The sequence below is a fragment of the Numida meleagris genome, chromosome 5, assembly GCF_002078875.1.
Source record: "Numida meleagris isolate 19003 breed g44 Domestic line chromosome 5, NumMel1.0, whole genome shotgun sequence".
NCBI lineage: Eukaryota > Metazoa > Chordata > Aves > Galliformes > Numididae > Numida > Numida meleagris.
Genome location: NC_034413.1, coordinates 2,885,654 through 2,904,360, shown reverse-complemented (window position 1 = coordinate 2,904,360; position 18,707 = coordinate 2,885,654). Strand labels below are relative to the sequence as shown.

General features: G+C 39.9%; 1 protein-coding gene and 2 long non-coding RNA genes across 10 annotated transcripts in view; 2 read left to right on the top strand and 1 right to left on the bottom strand.

Annotated features, from left to right (window-relative positions):
* LOC110399399 overlaps positions 1 to 3,465 on the top strand; it is a 35,502-nt gene extending 32,037 nt beyond the window's left edge. For all 3 annotated transcript variants that reach the window (XR_002439159.1, XR_002439158.1, XR_002439157.1), the window contains one exon: positions 3,126 to 3,465. This is a non-coding gene — a long non-coding RNA (uncharacterized LOC110399399). The remainder of the gene's footprint in view (positions 1 to 3,125) is intronic.
* LOC110399678 lies at positions 6,777 to 17,444 on the top strand. Of its 3 annotated transcripts, XR_002439330.1 has the most exons (6): positions 6,777 to 6,908; positions 7,319 to 7,484; positions 8,350 to 8,548; positions 8,700 to 8,875; positions 11,958 to 12,060; positions 13,973 to 17,444. It is a non-coding gene; the product is annotated as an uncharacterized LOC110399678 (long non-coding RNA). The 3 variants fall into 3 exon arrangements; XR_002439329.1 differs by having other exon boundaries at positions 8,700 to 12,060; XR_002439328.1 differs by lacking the exon at positions 13,973 to 17,444 and adding an exon at positions 13,532 to 13,669 and having other exon boundaries at positions 8,700 to 12,060.
* The window catches only part of ADAM12 (ADAM metallopeptidase domain 12), a 170,633-nt gene continuing 163,189 nt past the window's right edge, over positions 11,264 to 18,707 (bottom strand). For 3 of the 4 annotated variants that reach the window (XM_021398772.1, XM_021398775.1, XM_021398774.1), the window contains exons 19-23: positions 18,557 to 18,692; positions 17,788 to 17,896; positions 17,473 to 17,655; positions 13,634 to 13,761; positions 11,264 to 11,399 (exon numbers count right to left, since the gene is read on the bottom strand). In XM_021398772.1, coding sequence (XP_021254447.1) covers positions 11,336 to 11,399; positions 13,634 to 13,761; positions 17,473 to 17,655; positions 17,788 to 17,896; positions 18,557 to 18,692 — 620 coding nt within the window. In that variant the 3' untranslated portion in view covers positions 11,264 to 11,335. The remainder of the gene's footprint in view (positions 11,400 to 13,633; positions 13,762 to 17,472; positions 17,656 to 17,787; positions 17,897 to 18,556; positions 18,693 to 18,707) is intronic. The other variant, XM_021398773.1, reaches the window with a different exon arrangement.

The following is an 18,707-nucleotide window of genomic DNA, read 5'->3' as shown; positions in this document are numbered from 1 at the left end:
CGTGTCCCTGCTGTGGAGGGAGCTCTGTAACCAAGTCTCCAGTTTCTAGGCTATTACCAAAGGTCATCACCATCCTGTATGTAAAATAGCATTGGCCCGCTGGTCCTATGCCTTTAACTGCAGCCTCTCAGCTTCTGGCATTTGCAGTTGTCTCTTGCTCTACAAATCCAATGAGATACTGATTGCTGCATTGTTTGACACCTGTTCAACCCTAATGGTTGGCAATCACAGAACTGATGACTGTGGGGAGCCTGAAAAACCTGATCGCCTCCGGCAATCCTATATTTGAAACCTGTATTCCTTCTGATGATTTTTTGACTGTTTTGGCTTTTTTTTTTCCTGGGGCTCTGCTCATCCATAGGAGTTATTTGTCCTAAGTGCAGCTTGGTGCTCCTCGGTAACACATGAGCATGTTCTTGCGTTGTTGTCATCACTCATTATCTGGTGGGACTACTACTCGGTTTCTGTAGGGCTTTCCACTGGAGAATGTATCTTTTGACTACTTGCTGCTGCTTTGTCCAGTATTTTTGTAAACATTGTGGTTTTACTCTGTAGTTTTGCATATTTAGTCAATGTATTGATCTGGTGCAGAATAATTGTATCAGTGACAGGCTAAGCTGGTGTAATATTGTATTTTGAGTCACATTGTGCTTTGGTATAGCCAAGACAACAAGCCTTCTTATGTGATTTTAACCGTAATATAGCTGATGCTTTGCATATTCATTTCCATGGCGGTTGGTCTGCTTCCTGGTGGGATAAGTATACCCTTGTGCTGGGAAAAGTGCTGTGATAAATACAAATTATTTCTCATTTGAAAAGTAAACAGGAAACTACAACTATTGGTAACTGGTGCTTGGTTTTGGAGTGATTGACACAGGAATTTTGTTTGTCCAAGTAGTGCACTGAAGACTCATTAGTTGAGTCCTACAGTTTTGTTAATTGTAACCTCTGAGAGATAGCTGCAGATAATTAAGCACCAATCAGACTTGGGTCTGACTGTAATACACAGAACCAGAAAAGATATGTGTCTCAGGAGAAAAGAAGGGTTTCTACATCAACGTAGTGAGGTTTTTGGAATTCAGCTAGTGGGGGAAAAATTCTGATTACACTGAGGGCTGTGTGCTAGAATTTGAAAGGCATCAAATTGTTGCCTGTAATAGTGGGAGGCAGGACCTGATGGCCTGAAAGTTCACTTTAAGTCTAGAATTTTTTAATTTTCAATGTGCATAAACATATAGTATCATGTGAGAAGTGAGGTGGAATAAAGGGTGATAGTAGCAAAATTAACACAGTCACCTGATTTTCATGATTAAGAAAATAAGAAATAGAATAATCTTTGATATTTCTTTAGCTGGAACGTTAAAATACTATGTGGTTCTCTTGCATGGTATTTTTATTACTCCAATCAAAAATTACCTATTTCCATCTCCTGTTATTGATTTGATTAAGGTTTTAAGAATTTCAGACTGGATTTAGAAGTGGAAGATGCAAGGAGCACCGGTGCGACTAGTAGAGTTAATGGTGTTGTTGAGCTCACCTGAAGCACAATTAAAGGAGTAAAAGGATGAAAATGCAAATGCAAGATACTCTAGCACTTTACAGGATCATAGAATCACCAAGGCTGGAAAAAACCTCCAAGATCATCCAGCCCAGCTGTTCACTTACCACCAATATTTCCCACTACGCCGTGTCCCTCAGTACAACCTCTAAACGTTTCTTGAACACCTCCAGGGACGGTGACTCCACCACTCCCTGGGCAGTCTGTTCAGCACCTGACTCACTCTTTTGGAGGAGAAATTTTTCCCGATGTTCAACCTGAACGTCCCCTGGAGCAACTTGAGGCCATTCCCTCTCGTCCTGTCCCTAGTTACGTGGTGGGAGAAGAGGATGACTCCCTTGAATTAGTCTCATGTTTTAAACTTCACTGAGGCCTTCAGGCCATCCAATCCTGTCAGTGTTTCAAGTCTGCTGTTGGCCACAGACAGGAACAGAAGGTGGAGCTGTGTCTGTCTGAATCTGAGGAGAAGCTCTGCTGTGATATGGCCGAGCAGTGGGACAGGCGGCCCAGGGGGGCTGTGGCCTGTCTCCATCCTTAGAGGTGATGAAGGCCAAACAAGGCACATCCCAGAGGAATGTGGCCTGACTGCAGCGTTAATACTGCACTGAGCAGGAGCTGGGCTGCAGGCCTCCTCAGGTCCCTGCCAGTTTTGGTGACCCTATGATCTGGTGATTAAGGCACTTCTAGGCATTCACTGAAGAAACAGCACAGAGTTTAAGACCTTACTCTTGGTGCTCGAGATAATGCTTGACTGGAGAGCTGATGGAGACATTAAACAGCTGGTGAGAGCTGTTCCACGCACACGCTCTTGACTATATTGAGGCAAGAGAAGAACTATCACGGAGTTCCATCTGCTGGTTTTATTTTAGTGCCACTAACCTCCAGCAATAGGCGGTACAGAAATGCAGGAACAGGCCTCTGGAGAACAAAAGCATCCTAAATATGTTTGCTATTTAAGCATGTAAAGGGTGTTTTAAGAATGTACCCAAGTAGAAAGAAACCTGTTTTCAGAGCCACGGTTTGTCTCTTTTGGGATAGAGATCTAACTCCAGGTCCTTAAGGTTTCAATAGTTTCCAGATGACATCTGGAGACATAAAGATAACGTCCTTGCACCAGATCGGGAGCTGAGAATTCAGTAGGAAGAAGGATGGTGGCTGGTGTAAATTTGAGTGTTGTAATGATATCCTCTTTTGGAACTGCCGGGTCGTTAAGGCAGTGGGAGAGTCAAGAGCGGAGCGTGGATCTCTTGGCACTTGTTTCTGTGCTCTTATCACTCCTCTTTCTTTCCTTTGAAGAAAGGTGACCCTCCGAGGGGTTTCAGGAAGCTCTGAGCAGTACATCAAGCTTTTAAAATATGTTCACAGTGTTATTCCCTGTCTTTTCAATGTCAGGCATTTTCAAATCCCTCACATGCTGCCGTCAGGCTGCCACTGGTACGTTTTTACTCTTACTTGTCAGAAGTTTACATGATAGTGAATACATTTAAAGTTTTCTGAACAGTGACAGTGATGTCCTGGGTTTTGCAGCAGGTTGATTTCTTTTTCTTCTCTGTTTTTGATGTTTCAGCCTGGTGGCAGCTAAGTCCCTGAGATCACAAGGTTCTTCTCAGGAAGCTGGAGGTCTGCAGGTCCTGTAGCTCCCACTGGCTGCAGGTGGAGGACGTGGTCTCGTTACTGAATGGATAATTAATGATGCCTGTCAGATGGGTGTTATCTACACGTTTTGCATCGTCTCGAATGCAAAGAGGTTAGTCTTTTACATGGTACATTTCTGAATCCTCGAGATAAAATAGTGTTGCTGCTTATTGGACACTTACTTGCCTGAAAGGACAGTGACAGTGGTGTGGTTTCAGAAAACTAAAGAACAGTGAAAATGTCTGAAAAATGGGGAATTATATGAAACCCTGTTAATATGATAGGAACAAACAGAATAACCTCTAAGACAGTGATGCCCTTCACTGCAGTGGTTCTGTAATTAGACCTCTCCTCTTTCGCTGTGTTTCATTAATGGGAAAATAATAGCTCCTTAATAGGGAACAGTAGATAAGGGAATTTGTCATATTACTAGCTGATAAAGGACATGAGAGGGGTCCTGAAATTTGAGGTTTTATGGTTTTAATAAAAGTATGATATTTTCTTTTACCTATGGGCTTCCATGAAACAAGAGACAGGGAGAATTGTCTTGTTTTGGTTTCACATCAGAGAGAGACACAAACATGCTTAAGTGAACAAAATTGGACATATTTAGTAATGGCCCAATAAATATTAGCAAATGGGTGGCACAATTTAATCAGCACGGTTGCAGTTGATAAGGTGCTGAAAAGCTCTGATTGAGACTGCAGGGAGGCTAAATGAAAAGCTGAAGATTCGGAGATAAGGATTGATGGACATAATGTTATTATAATTGGGAATAGTAGAGAACGTAAAGCACTGAGAAATTAAATTGATGACCTGTAAAACAAGCTTAGAAGAAGAAAAAATCAGATTGATAGAAGCTCCCGCAGGAGTGCAGGCAGAGCACGGGGCAAGAGAAGACAGAGCATGTTGGATAAGCTTAAATTGTGCCCAACTGTTTTCTTAGGTAGCTGGGATAATATGGATTTGGGAAGTACTGTAATGGTGTAGGTGTCAATCAAAATCTCTGTACTATGGAAGCAGCGTGTTTTTTGGCACTCCCCTGAGGGTACTGCAAACTGTATTTAAGCTGCTGGAGATGAAATGCTGCATTCTTTTCTTCTTCTCTATTGCTTCAGTCTGATCTTCAGGACTTTTTTTTTTTTTGCTTTCGTGATGGTCCCTGTAGTAAACCAAAAATCAGCGTTTCTTATCCAGCACGGTGTTAATGCTCATCTTCAGATTTTTCAGGGAGATGTTTCTTCAGCTCAAATCATGAGCACAATGCTAGTGCAGCAAATCTGTGTTCTGCTTTAGGAGCAAAGGATACCCAAGGTGTCAGGGCATCGAGTATTCCTTCAGAAAAGCATAGTAGGCTCCAGTTAACTTCATTTATCTTCAGGGAAGAAAAATATGTTCCTCTTTTTGGCTTTCAGAATGGAAAAAGTCATTTGCAACTTTACTAGAAAAACAATTGGATGTAAATTACCTGGGGTCTTTCAAGACAAAATTCCACTTAGCTCTGTCTGACAGTGGCACTGATGGGGAGGTGAAATGCATTCCCACTATTGAATTCTACTCAGAAAGAGGCACTGTTCATTTTAAAGAAGTAAAAACACTATTTTTTTTTCATTTAGCCTAGCCTACTATTAAATAATATCTTAATTTACTTTAAAATATTGTACTGTTGTATACAGAATACTTTGCTGTGCAGCACATTCATTCTAACTCATAATGAAACTCATTAAATAGAGAAAATAATATTTTTATGTCGAGACAATCTTAATAGCAGGCCATATTGATTGCACAGAAATGGAGAAACGGTGAATAACTGTTACGGATGAAGAGTAGTTGTGCCTTTATCCACATCCTATGAAATTTGCACAGTGGGAAGACAGCTTAGAAGGTCACAGGACACAAAGCTTTGGGAACAGGTTGTCTAAATTTTGATTTGACTCGTCTAAAGCACCACCATGTATTTGATGGTTTCCTTCGTTTTATAGCAGAAAATACTCTTGATACGTACGCTTAATACTCTGTGTTGCCACAATGTGCTCGTTATTTGCTCTCAGCTCTGCCTGTGTTTGCAGTTTGCAGGACAGCCGATGCAGCCTGTGGTTTTTTTCTGAATGAGGTGTTTGCACTGGTTTAGCTGACATTGCGCTTAGCGTATCCTCTCCTTTTTCAGTTTGGAGACCTTAACGCTCTCTGTAACTACCTGAAGGGAGGTTGCAGTGAGCTGGGGGTCGGCCTCTTCTCTCTTGTAACTAGTGACAGGACAAGGTGGAATGGCTTCAAGTTGCGCCAGGGGAGATTTAGGCTGGACATTAGGAAATACTACTTTTCTGAAAGAGTGGTCAGGGCTGCCCAGGGAGGTGGTTGAGTCACCGTCCCTGGAGGTGTTCAAGAAACGTTTAGATATAGCGTTGGGAGACATGGTTTGGTGGGGTTGTTGGTGGTAGGTGGATGGTTGGACTAGGTGATCTTGTAGGTCTTTTCCAACCTAGCTTATTCTATGATTCTGTTAAACAGAAGGAAAATGCTCTTGCAATATCTGCCTATACAAACAGCAGCAACATGCCAGTGTAAGGCACGTGTAAGCAAAGGCAATCTATTGCATATTTTTGTTTTTCTTTGCTATGTGAACTTGAAGCAGTGAGACCTTACATGAAAAAAGATGCCCATTTCTCTTAGCATGCTGTATTCTTGTTGAGAAAACTCTTGCATTTTCTTAACCACTTGGGTAATTACATAGGCAAAACACCAAATATAATTAAGAATGTGCTTATGGAGAGAGAATACTTAATAACAAGCAGATTGCTCAGCTATTGAATTCTCAGACTGTGTTTGCTAGAAGGAACTTCAAGTGGAAGATCCCACAAGATACATGTACCTTAGTTAAAACGCGCAACGCTGTACAAACCAGAGCAAAGATGGTGAGAAGCCAGTGGAAGGTTGGCTGAAGGTTGTTGTGAGTGAATGGCTCACAGAAGCATTGTGCTGGCATTCCCATCGAGGCATATTGAGCATTAAAGTTACTTGCAGTTCTAACAGCCACATCTTTTCAAACTAAAGGATGCTTTGTGTTTTCAGACAGCCTGCCTGTGATTCTAAAATGTGATGAAAGTGATTCTAAAATGGTTTTTGTTCCTGCTTTTGGTGTGATTGTCTGCAATCATGGGCCACATTTCTTAATGTTTTGTTTAAAAATACATACAATTATTCTTGCGCTGATACTGTGTGTATACACAAGTACATTAAAAGATATAAATTTAGATATGTAATACTGAGACGTAATAAAGTGCTAAAAATTACTGTTCATTTGTACAGACATACTTGTGCAATATTTCCTTTTGCAAATAGGATGGTCTTCTGAATTCAGGTTTACCTACTTATTTTTTCTTTTAAAGGGGGAGAAGAGAAGAAAACAAACCAAGAGGAAACAAACCAAGTCTTTGTTGCGATGATGCCATTGGGAATTCTACTTCTGATCCAACTAAATTGGAAGAGCTCAAGACTTGATTTCAATGTGCTTGCTTTCTTTTTTTTTTTTTTTAATACTTCTCTCTCAAGGGATTCTGTTGAAAGGGACAGCTTCTATCTCCAGGTAGGGTGTGGTACGCTTATCTGGAAGAATGGGCTGTGCTCAGAATGGGGTTAATGTTCCTGAGATTGTCAAACTGCATTTCAGAGAAAGTCTCCGGGGATAAAGAATGAATTTCTTTACTGCTGCAAGGTAAGTTGTTGTTAAATTAAAGAGCATCGTTATTTGATTGGAAGTTATTCAAAGGTAATTAATACTGTATACTCAAATGATCAGAAAAAATCAAAATTGAAACTAAGAAAAAAGCCACACTCCATTTATTTTTTTGAGCCTTTGAAAAAGCTCTCCAAATATACTGTGGAATTAGAAAAAAAATCTTGCTACTCTGATAATTGATAGTGTTAAAAAAAAAAATCTATGAATACTTAAACTGAGAGATTTGATGGGGAGGAAGAGGGTAAACATGCAATTTTCTTTTTGTTTACTGCATCTTTATTCATTTTTCTGTTGTGGTGTTTTGTACTTACTGTTCTATTGATTAGCATAATGGCAGCATTGTTGTGCACTGCTTTAGGGACAGCACATTGTGTTCTCTGGAACAGGGACTGTCTGGATCAGGAAAGCCGTGTCTCCTGCTGGGCAGGGGAGAGGGCTGAAATACGGCTATGGATGAGGAGACATCGGCATGTTCTGTTCAGATCTTGCCCAAGAAGAGAAATGGATCACCTTAAAAACCCGAGGGCTTGAGGGACGTTGTCATTTTTGAAGGTAATATTAAAAATGGAAGAAGTTTACTGAGCACAGGGGTAGATGAATGCATTACAACAGGGCTTAAAGCCTGCGTTGACAGTGCTAGAAACCAGATACTACAGGCCCACGCATTGAGCAGCCATCACAGAGCAGCAAATGCTGAATTGCACATCTCGGTTCATCCATGGTGACTTGTTTGCTTACACTGTCTGTAAGAATGTGAAACAGTTCACCTGGTTCTCACAACCAAGGTTTACATGACATCTGCACGTCTCATCACGAAGACACCACTTTAGTATGAAAAGATGCCAGTCAGCCCCTGCTCACATCCCATGGGAAAATTTGCACCTAACACAGGAAGCATTTCGATAGCTTGGCTCTTCTCTCTTTCTTTTTTGGCCTGTAGTATTTTGTGCTTGAATATGCATAAATATAATTGCATATTTACTACTTGCAAGCATTCTGCTTTACCCTGTTACTTTATACACTCCTACTCCTCACTTTTACTATTAGAAAATCAGCTTGCAGTGTGTCAGTAACTACCTGTTGTTGGTGTTGAGGCATGGTAGTTATTTTCACAGGACGTTTGGTTTTGTCTGTCTGTGTTTCAGACAGAAAATTGGGATTTTTCTTCCAGAACTCTCAAGTGTTAGCCACGTATAATATAAGATAGTAATTCCTTTAGATAAAATGTATATGTAATCATATATTATTAATTGTAAATCTAAGCTTCTTTTAGAAAAGCATTAACAGTTAAAAAAAAAAAAAAAAGAAATTGGACAGATACTTTCTACGTGGTGATCAGCCTTTAGTAGTTAATTTGCAGTAGGTTTAAATGCATTTCCTTCTTTAGATGATTGCTTTTTTTTTTTTTTTGAGAAAGATCAAGTGTTAAAGAAAGCAGGAGGCATTTTGGTCACTGACACCCGGTTGCCCCCAGGCAGCTCTGCTACACGAGCTGAGGACATCTCTTCCCACCCAACCCTCAGCCAATGGATGGGCCTTGCCACCTCCTTCTGGCAGCAGAGGTGGCACTGGGCACAGTGTGTTCTGCTCTCCATTGGCCCAGGAATGCAGCACAGGTATGGGACATGAGTCAATGAGAACATCCAGGCAGTTTAACCTAAAAAAACCACGTTGTTGCTGGCACTGGGGCCACCTAGCAGCATCCTCTATATCAGTCCTCTTCTGTCTTCCTCCATACGTGAAAAAGTGTTGGTTTTTTTTTTTTAGAGGGGGAAGAGGCTTGCCAACATCCAACATGTTTTCAGCATCCCCAGAGAAACCTGTGAGCTGTGCTCTGTTGGATTCAGACGTGAGATGGCTGCTTGTGATTATAAGATGCGCGTATGGACATTTCCAATTCCCTCCCTGGAGGACTGCATAGGAGCTTACAACTCAAGTTTCAGGTTGGCTTTAAAGCTTTCAGTCTTTTAAGCTTCTTTTTTGGAAGTCTTGTATATGGTTCAGTAATGAGATCAACAAAAGCTGGTTTCCCCCATATGCTGAAGCGGCGGGGGTATGTAATGGGTCGGTCTGTATTTTAAAGAGGGAAACATTTTCAATATGAGACTGCTGGAATATCACTTTCCAAAAGGCTTTTCTTGGAAATCAGAGGATTTCCCAAATTTCCCTTTTCTTAATCCAGTGTGGTACTTAAATAACATGTCCCTCACAGTACACACTGCAATGGGAAATAATTAATATAAAAACAGAAGTATATTCACACAAAAGTCATGCTAGGCTTCCTGTAGAAAAGTATTACTTGAATGCTCTTTTATAACATGTCTCAGTTGCAGCATAATGACATATACCCTTCTTTGTACAAGCAGTTTGCTCTACTGCGTCAGGAAATCGTATTGCTATTGCAAATACAAAACATATTCTTCTAATTTCAATGAAATCTTTTAACTAGTTCCCCGCATATGCTTTATTTTTTTTCTTATCTTTACAATATAATGCAATAGGTTTCACTTCCCAGATTTCTAATTATTACTCTAACGTACACACGCTAAGCTGTGCCATTAAACATTTGAACTCCTAATGCAAATAGCTACTAAGAAATTTTCAGTCATTGAATTAAGTCATTACCTTCCTTTGACTGTTTACAATTTCACCTTTTCAGTGATTATCAGAAAGACTTGATCATGACTGCTTGCTATTCTAAAAAAGGAGTGATCAAACAAGGGAATTCAGGTTGTATGTCTGCTGCATGTGGTGCTGTCCCTTCCCCTTCCCATTTCGTGTACACGTTACTGTTGTTGGGAATGAGTCTAAGTGTTTTAAATACAAAATATCTCAACTACTTAAAAATCTTCATCTAAATGTTCTCAATATTACCTGGAAATTTTGTTTTTAACTGCATTTCGAAGCCAATATCCTCCTGTTGTAGCAGTTTTCCATATACAGAGCTCCTGTGGCAATGGTATGGCTGCTTCAAGAACTGAAATGTTCGTGTTCACTTGTGCTTTATTTTGCTATCCATCAACAGATTAACTATGGTTTACTTTTTTTGTTTGTTTAAACATGAATGCCATGTTGCTAAAATCAGGGAGAAAATTAATTAAATACGATTTCTGAAATGATACCCAAGTTTCTATTAATGCTTTTATTTTTGCTTAAAAAAAACCACAACAAAACAACTACAGGCAATGAGGAAACTAGCCTATGTAAGGTAAGAGCTTCTTCCTCCTCTGTTTCAACTGGTATTTGAAAGTTGTTTCTGTTACAGCATATGTGAAACAACGGTGTTCAGCAGTGCTACTGAGAAGGTACCAAAGAGATCAGATGTAACATTGGCACATACCAAAGAGATGAAATTCTGTCTCCATGTCTTACGCTAACCAGAGTCAACATTCTAAAATAAGTATTTTGATTTCAAAGTTAAGAAACCCAGAGCAACATTTTAGAAGTTAAATACACAACAGTAGTAAATACGGAAAATACAGTTGATAAGCAGAGCGATGAGGCAAAAGAAAATAAGTATAATAGTTGATTTGTTTAAATGTTAATTCTTTGTCATGCTTGGCTTCCCCCCACCCCTTACATGTAGTGTGTTGTCAGTCTAAGCAGTACAGGTATGCGACATAGTGAGATGGTACTACCTTACATGGCATAGGTTGAATTAATTAATCAAAAAGGTAACGACACTGGAAGGCCTGATATCTGCATCAGTATGTGCTAGCCACATTGTGTCTGAGGAAAATGAGGTTAAAAACACAGTTTTGAGATATACAGTACTTCTTCACAAAGAGAACTTGTCCAAAAGAAAGACATCCTCTTTCAGCACAGATTTCTCGACGATTTCAAACAGTAACATGAAAACTGAAATTACAGTACAACCGCTAACGCTGAGAGATACTTTGGTAAATACCACTGGGTGCAGATATCAGGCATTTCACCATATTCCAGATGGTTTACCCTGACATACGTAGTCAAGAGTTTGCTATGAACTACTGAGATTGAATTTTCTATACATTTGATTTATCCATGAGAATCAGCGCTCCTTGTAGATCAAACTGAACACCCTACGTAGGACCGATAGAGCGGAATTATTCAAGTTCACTGAAATATTACAAAAAGGCTTCCTTTTTAGGAAAACTCAGCTATGGTAAAAATATCTACTACAGTGCACTGCACTGTAATAAATATTCAACATAAATTAATAATTTACAAGTACCTGAGCAAGTATACAGAGCACCATAGCACAGCACAGCACCAAAGGCAGTAGCTCAGAACTCTTAAAAAATAATGCTGTTTTAAACATTAAAAAGTCTAAGTATTGTCATAAAAATGAACTCCAGCTGGAGTTGAAAGATAGTGCAAACTTCTGTCTTCACTTTTTAAAATAAAGGTGTCTGATTTCCTCATCATTTCACATCAGCAGCAGCATTGCTGGACCTGGGTACCGGCGGTGGATGCTTAGGAGCAGGTCTGTTGGAAAGAGAACAGCAAACTGTTACTTAAACTTGTGTTAGGTCTCACTGCCAGCACCATTCCTGAGTCATGAAGAGCAATGCCATGGTGAGAGCTATCCAAGCTGACTTTAGGCAATAACATGGGGCTGCTGTGCTGGGACAGGTACCCTACGTACCACCACACACACGCCATCAAGACACAGAAGTGGCACAGCAGCCTCCTCCTCTGAGCTCAGGTGTTAATTGCTGCCTGGCTGATGGATAAGCTCCCTGTTTCAGGTGTTGTCCTTCCTTTATTTCTTTGGGTGCTTGTTAGTTTTTCACCCCTTCAAAAACAGTACTTCACATCACAGAGTAGCAGTTGGTTTAAAACAATGGAAGCAGTCAGCTGGAAACACTATTACTTTCAGATTACCCTACTAGAAGACACAGCCAGGAGCTTAATCAAAGCATGTTCTTATGGTCTTTTTGCTAGAAGTACTAGGAAACTGACTTGACTATGTTCTGAGCAATGTTAAATGCCTCAGCAGAGGAATTCCTATGGCTTAAAACACTACTTTTATCTTCCCTGCAGGTCACAGGATCACACAGAGTCACAGAATCGCAGGGATTGGAAGGGACCTCTGGAGATCACCTAGTCCAACCCCAAGTATTTGTAGGAATATGAAGAATATTGGGTAAGGAAGTAACAATTACTTCTATTTTTTCCTAAAGCAATTGGAATTGTTGTATGAACAACAGTTAGCAGCAGCAAAGTGAGAAATTTTAGGTACAGAGAGACTTGTATACAAGCTCTAAGAGGAAGCCATCTTAGACTAGATATTGGTTTTCAGAGATGCAGGAAACTGTGATACTTAAAAAAGCCTTGACATATGAAATATGTCTTAGAAGAAGGTGAGTAATCTCAAGTTGGGGGAAAAAACTGTAAATTTATTACTAGACGATGCTCAAATAATGTGGTAATTCTGTCTTCCTCATAGTGCAATACTGGGACACAATATCATTCTACAATGCTTTTGGACAGCTGGGAATGGGAAAGCATGCTCTAGGAGAAGTATGATGAGGTTGTTAAAGCTTTCTGTGCTGCACAGATCTGTGGCTTGACTTATCGCAGTTTGCCTACAACTAAGCTGCCTCTCGCATGTATTTCTTTAGGGGCTATGCATAGATTAAAAATAATCTTGTCAGGTAGTTTTCATCAGGCAGAGTCTCTACACTGCACTCCCTGGCAGCATTCTTTTGACTAGGTGTTAAAATTCAAGATTTTGTCAAAAAAAAAAAAAAGCAGCCAGAAAATGTTCATTTTTTCCTTTATGATATAGTACAATTGAAAATCTTTGCAACTATTTGCTGGTTTTCTTTTCTTTCTTGCCTTCCTATCCACTTTTCTTACTCTGTGTCCTTTTGTTTGCGTACATACTTATATACTTCTAAATATACTCTTTCCTGTATGATGAAACTCCCGCATTTCTCATCCTTTCATCTTGAGTGATACTACACTTCATTACTATTATGGAATGGATTACCTTCTGATAGATGTGAAATATAAAATAATGACAAAAACTCTTTACAAGCACTGCCTGCCTGTAAAATATTTTTGATTTAGTGAAATAATCCATACGCAAGACTTGCAGACTTGCATGCATCGTTGAACCTTTAAATCTTGATTATACTTTTTTCCTCTGTAGCTCTGGTAGGGATAGTCATTTCACTTCTAGATTGATTTTATTTTTTTTTTTAAACATCAGTTTTTGGATGCATATAACATTTTTGGTGAATATTTGGGGTATTATTTTTGGATGATATAATGTTCTGCCACGAAACGTGTGAACAGAAAACTGCTTTTGTTGGTGGCTGACTTTAAGAGCAGTGTTCAATTCTTGGCCTAATTCTGTAGGTGGGATGGCTGAGTAGGACTTTTTTTTCTGCAAGAGTTTATTTCTTTAGAAATTGGTACTTATTGACTACTTTCTCTTACAAGGACTAGCAAGCAGTAATTGGGCAGTCAGTCCCCCATCTATCTGTATCATAGATTCTTTTAGTCCTGTGGAAGTCAGCACAACTGTGCCGATGTACTCTTGGTGGGAATCGGACCAATACCTGGCTTTCCTATGAGCAGATATGCAACAAATATTTTCTATCTCTCAGCAACAGTTACAGCTCCTCAGAGCGTAGAGGATCTGCTCTAAGACATTTTAGACCTGTCACTGCTGTGCTGCAAGACAAGCCATGTGGAGGAGGAGAACCAACCTTACAGGAGCAATGTGAGGCAGCGCTTTTGTGTGTCCGAGCGCTGGGGTGCACGCACTGTTATAACGAGCTTTGTTTAGGGGATCTGCTGGTAGAGGCTTCCGAGGAGGGTTTGGCTTGTGGTGTTCCTAAAATAAAACAGAAACTCATCATATTGGTCTTTAAAGCTGGTGTTACAGAGTTATCACAGCAACTACTGAGCTACAGCAAGGATAAGTTCAGTGTAGTTCTAGATATATTTAGGAGAGCATAGCATAACGTATTTCTAAGCAGGCACCTATGTTTTAAAAGAAAGCTTTACATTTTTGGGATTTTGTTTCTTTTGATTCTTTCTTTTAGAGATACTGTGCGAGAGATTTGAATTTCAGATTATCTGGTGGTAAAGGAAGAACAACATAAACTGAATACATACAGTTGTAAAAGATGACATAGAGAAAAGTGGAAGAACTAGCAATGACATTAAAATACAGATTTAGATGAGCACAGAAGCAAACTGCTCAAGTCCAGTTTGAACTGAGAACATCTGTGAATTTTTTTTTTTTGTTTAGAGATGCTGCTGTGCTTTCATTCTGTGGAATGACATGATTCATTAATAGGGAACAGAAGTCATCTGCTGTCAGACATGAGCTCATGTCTCTTGTGTGGTCCCTGACGCCCTGCAAACAGGGCAGGGTGTCTATTTGTGGTTCACCATTATGAAGAACTGGGACAGATTAACTGACTTGCTCAGGTCACACACAGACTCTCCAGTGTACCCTAAATCTCCATCTGCTATGGATCTCACCACGCTTTCTCTAAAAACGTTGCACAGAGTAATTTTACACTTCACTGCTAGTTAGTTTGCTGTAACTGGTAAGGTTGACCAAAAAGAAGCATAATTTAAAGATCCCCTGAAAAATGTAATCAGAACAGACCCCTGGAGGCATGAATTACTCATGAACAGAACAACAGTTTTCACCATTGGTTCTGAGCATCCCTTTGTTTTCATACTTTTTGTGACAAATGTTTTACTCTCTCAGACAGCAAACGCAGGGTGACTATCAGTAGGCATTTTAAGAATGGATTAAAACAAAAAATGGTAGGGAATGAAAGACTTTCCGAGCAGCCAAGGACTAATGGGGCCATATAATAGAACCATTAATGTTGGAAAACACCACTAAGACCATCTCGTCCAACCATCGGCCCACCATTACCATACCCTCTAAACCAGGCCCCTCAGTGCCACATTGGTTGCTTTTTTTTTTTCAACCTTTTTGTTTGGAGAAGAAGCTGGCTGGATTGGCTAACCCATGTGTGACAAATTTGGACAGCTCTTTGTCTGGACTTGGCCATGGAGTGAGCACCTTCCGTTGCTGAGCATGAAGGTAACCTTCAGTGCCTTACCCAAGTGCATTCTTTTGGTCACATCGATGTTTATTCTGAAGATGCTGACACATCATTCATACTACAAAGGTAATTTTGATGGGTACCAGCTGAACACCTGATTTCATTTCCTGACTGGCTGGGAGATTAATACTGACTGTGAATCTGGCCCCTCAGTAAAGTATGTTTGTGTTGTGAAAGCACCTGAAAAAAGCTGTTTATTAGTTTAGTTAAATATTAAATATTGTTTAAATATTAAACTTGGCAACAGTTCATTTGCTGGTTCTTTTGTTTGTTTTATTATTATTTTGTTAAAACTATTTTAATTAAATCTTAAAGGGAATATACTATAAAGTAATAATTCATTCACTGCTGTCTCAGTAGCCACTAGAGGGGAAAACACTTGTCTTACAGCTCACCTTGTACGTTGTGCCTTATCTACCCACTGCTCTCAGCCAGAGGCAGCAGGAAAGGAGTTCGTGTGCAAACACATCTCACATGAGAGAAGCTGACCAAGGCAGACAGAAACAGTGAATGGTTTGGGGTACTCTTCTTCAGCAGTGTACTGCAACACTGAGCACCTGGATGATATAAATGAAGTAGCAGTGATTTTTGAAGTGCTTTCCCTTGACCTGTTGGATGCTGTTCCAAGGAATTGGTGCAGATGGAATACTTCAAGTAGCATCCATGTATATTAGACCCGAATTATTCTAAAGCTAATTTACTTCCTCTAAACTTTGAGTGGGTAAAAAGCTAATTTGGGAAGAAAATATTTTCTTCCCATACAGTCATTTCTGCATCCCTAGAGTATAAAATGGAGTTATTTCTGACAATCTTGAATTGAAATTATAATTTTGAAAGAATGCACTCTTGCTCACTCTCTAAGTTGCCTTGAGTTGATCCCATGGCTATTCTGTTTCATACAGCAATCGAAAATTGAAAACATGGATATTTTGCTTGATAGAGTAACAGTTGCAATTAATTTCAGCTGCTAAGCTGAAAAGCTTTTTCGCAGTTTCAGTCCTGTCAGTTTGATACTGACGGTGCTAGAGAGCTGGTATTCTGCTTTGTGGGATTTGAAGGAGTGGGTACTTAGAGAGAGAAACTGAAGAGGTGCATTTGGTCCCTTGGATTTGCTGTGGCCGGGTGGGGCAGATATACTATCAGATTGAGAAACTGTCCCATTTTCTTGGACAGCCCTTTCTCTGTCTGTCCTCTGCTAGTGAGGGGTGGCTAGTACAGTGCTAGGTGAGCTTTTTTTTTTAGTGAACCATTTGATTATGGAATAGAAAAGTCCTTGTACTTAAAATACTAATTTTGACCAATGTGAAATACGCAGAATATTCTAAGAAATACAAGGAAACAAACAGCGAAACCATCAGAGCTAAAGACAAAAGCAGTGCCAACTGGTACCAGTCCAGATCTCCCATAAAACCCATAATTGAATCAGTATTTCTAATTCCCTTGAAAGGGAAAATAAATGACTGCCATCTTCCGAAGCACTGCAATTCAATAGCTGTTTCTCAGAGCCACATCCACCTACTAACCCCTGAGAAAGTGCCTCAGGACCAGCTCATGAGGATGCTGTATGAAAAAGGCACTGTCCTTGGCCATCCTAGCCAGCTTTCTAGTAGGCACAGTCCCTCAAGACACAGCTGATTGAGTAAACATTTGAAGTAAATGCACACAGACCAATGTGCTGCTCATTTAAGATACATAGCTTGGTGCTAATGACATGCACTTCTCTTTAATCTTGTAGTTTATCCAGAACAGCATAATGTCTACAAAACAGAACTAGCTGGATGCCTGAGTCCTTTTCTAATGCTCAGCCACACTACAAATGGGACCGAGAGAGAAGTTAGTGACAAGAAAAGGGCAATGTAACGCAGACAATTCCATCTCCCCTGAATACTGCCTTGAGATGCATCTTATTAGAAAAAGTGCTACCAGCTCTACTCAAACATTGGTCTACATGAAATAAGTGTGGACAATCAGAAGTCTTTCTTTTGAGATCTGTGCTCTGTAATAACCCAACAAATCACACACCCTTTAAAAGAACTGAACTACAAGCGAATATATGTTTTGTTCCTGGGCAAGATATTTGCAATTTGACTTCTTCAACTATATATTTACATTTGTCACCTTCGTAACAGCCCCTGTGTCTTCCCCTCTGGTTGGGCAGGAGGAAGGACAAGTGTGAGTCTGGCCATGACATGGAACTTGTTTGTACTGCTGTGTCTTCTGCGTGCTTGAACTTTGGGATTGCTCCCTCCGTTGGCAGAAACCAGTATAACCTTCCTGAGTATAATGGGATCTTAAGGAGTTGCTATTATCTACACAGCGCTAAGAGTACAAAGAAAAGACTATGGCAAAAGGCCAATGGCAAAGATGAGAAAAACCACTTCATTCATATTCAACACATGCAGATATTCACACACTCAACACGGGACAGAAGTTAAAAGGAACTCCGTGGTTACCTGGGAGAGCCTGAGCGTGGGGTTGGCAGGCAGGGGCCTTTCAGGCCCAGCTTGGTGGCAGGGCGGCTGGGGAAGGGGCGGCAGGACGCGCTGCGGGGTCTTCAGCTGTGGCACATGGTGTGTCTTCACCGGGTCACTGATGTCAACAATCTGATAGGGCAGTGGGCGCCTTGGGCCATCTCTCTGCAGAAACACCCAACAGCTGTAAACAACAAGAACTACGCCTCTAAAAATCTGTGCTGTTATATTATTATATGTTACTTAAATGAGATTCATAACTTTTTTTTTTTTTTTTTAAACCACTTAGAGCCTTACTTTTTGCATGTTTGTATTTTGTGGCTTCATGATGAGATTTTTACTGAGAGATGTGGTACGAACATGATGGGGCTTAGATGATCTAGAAGATCTCGCTGGGCTCACAGACCTGCAATATGAGCATATATTGAACACATGTATTGAAGACGACAGTCTGCTTCATGGCATTTTTTTAAACAATCTCTTTTCAGAATGAGATTTCTCAAAGACTTGCCGACTTTTTTACAGTAAACAAGGAAAGTAAAAATTCTCTAGTGCTCCTGCAAGAATGAAAATAAATATTGATTTTTTGGAAACCAGTAGTCTGTTAAATTAGCTTCTGCAATCTGTGGAAATGCAGCTTTGTAACGCCCAAGAGACTCTTCTAATGAATCTAGCATTTAAACAGTAATGACCTCAAATATGAAAGTATCAGCTCACTCGACTGCGTGTAGATAAACGGCCACGCAATGTAATGAAACTATTTAAAGTGAACGAAAATAAAGACTTTCTTCAATTTCAAATTTTTTTTTTAATCTCAAAAAGGAGGTACTCAGTCAAACCTAACCCCACATTATTACTGACTATCAGAGATAATTAGTTTATAATCAGTTTAACTAAATCAGAAAAACACCGCTGATTACACTAGGTGAGTATTTTTAAGGCTGCATCTGTCTAAAGCATAGTCAGACCGTTCTGTGATAAATGCCAAGATTTGCTGTGTTCACAGTTACTTGCTACTCATATCTTTAAAGATAATAGGGAATATAATTACAGAAGCCAATCATACCTTAATTTCTCTATTGTTGTCTTCTTACTTGTAAAGAGCAATCTCATAAGAGTCTTCCTTTTCAGATACATGACTGACCCAGCAAAGGTAAGGCACAGAATGGTGATCAACACTCCTACGGTTAAACTCTTATTATCTGCAACAAAACACA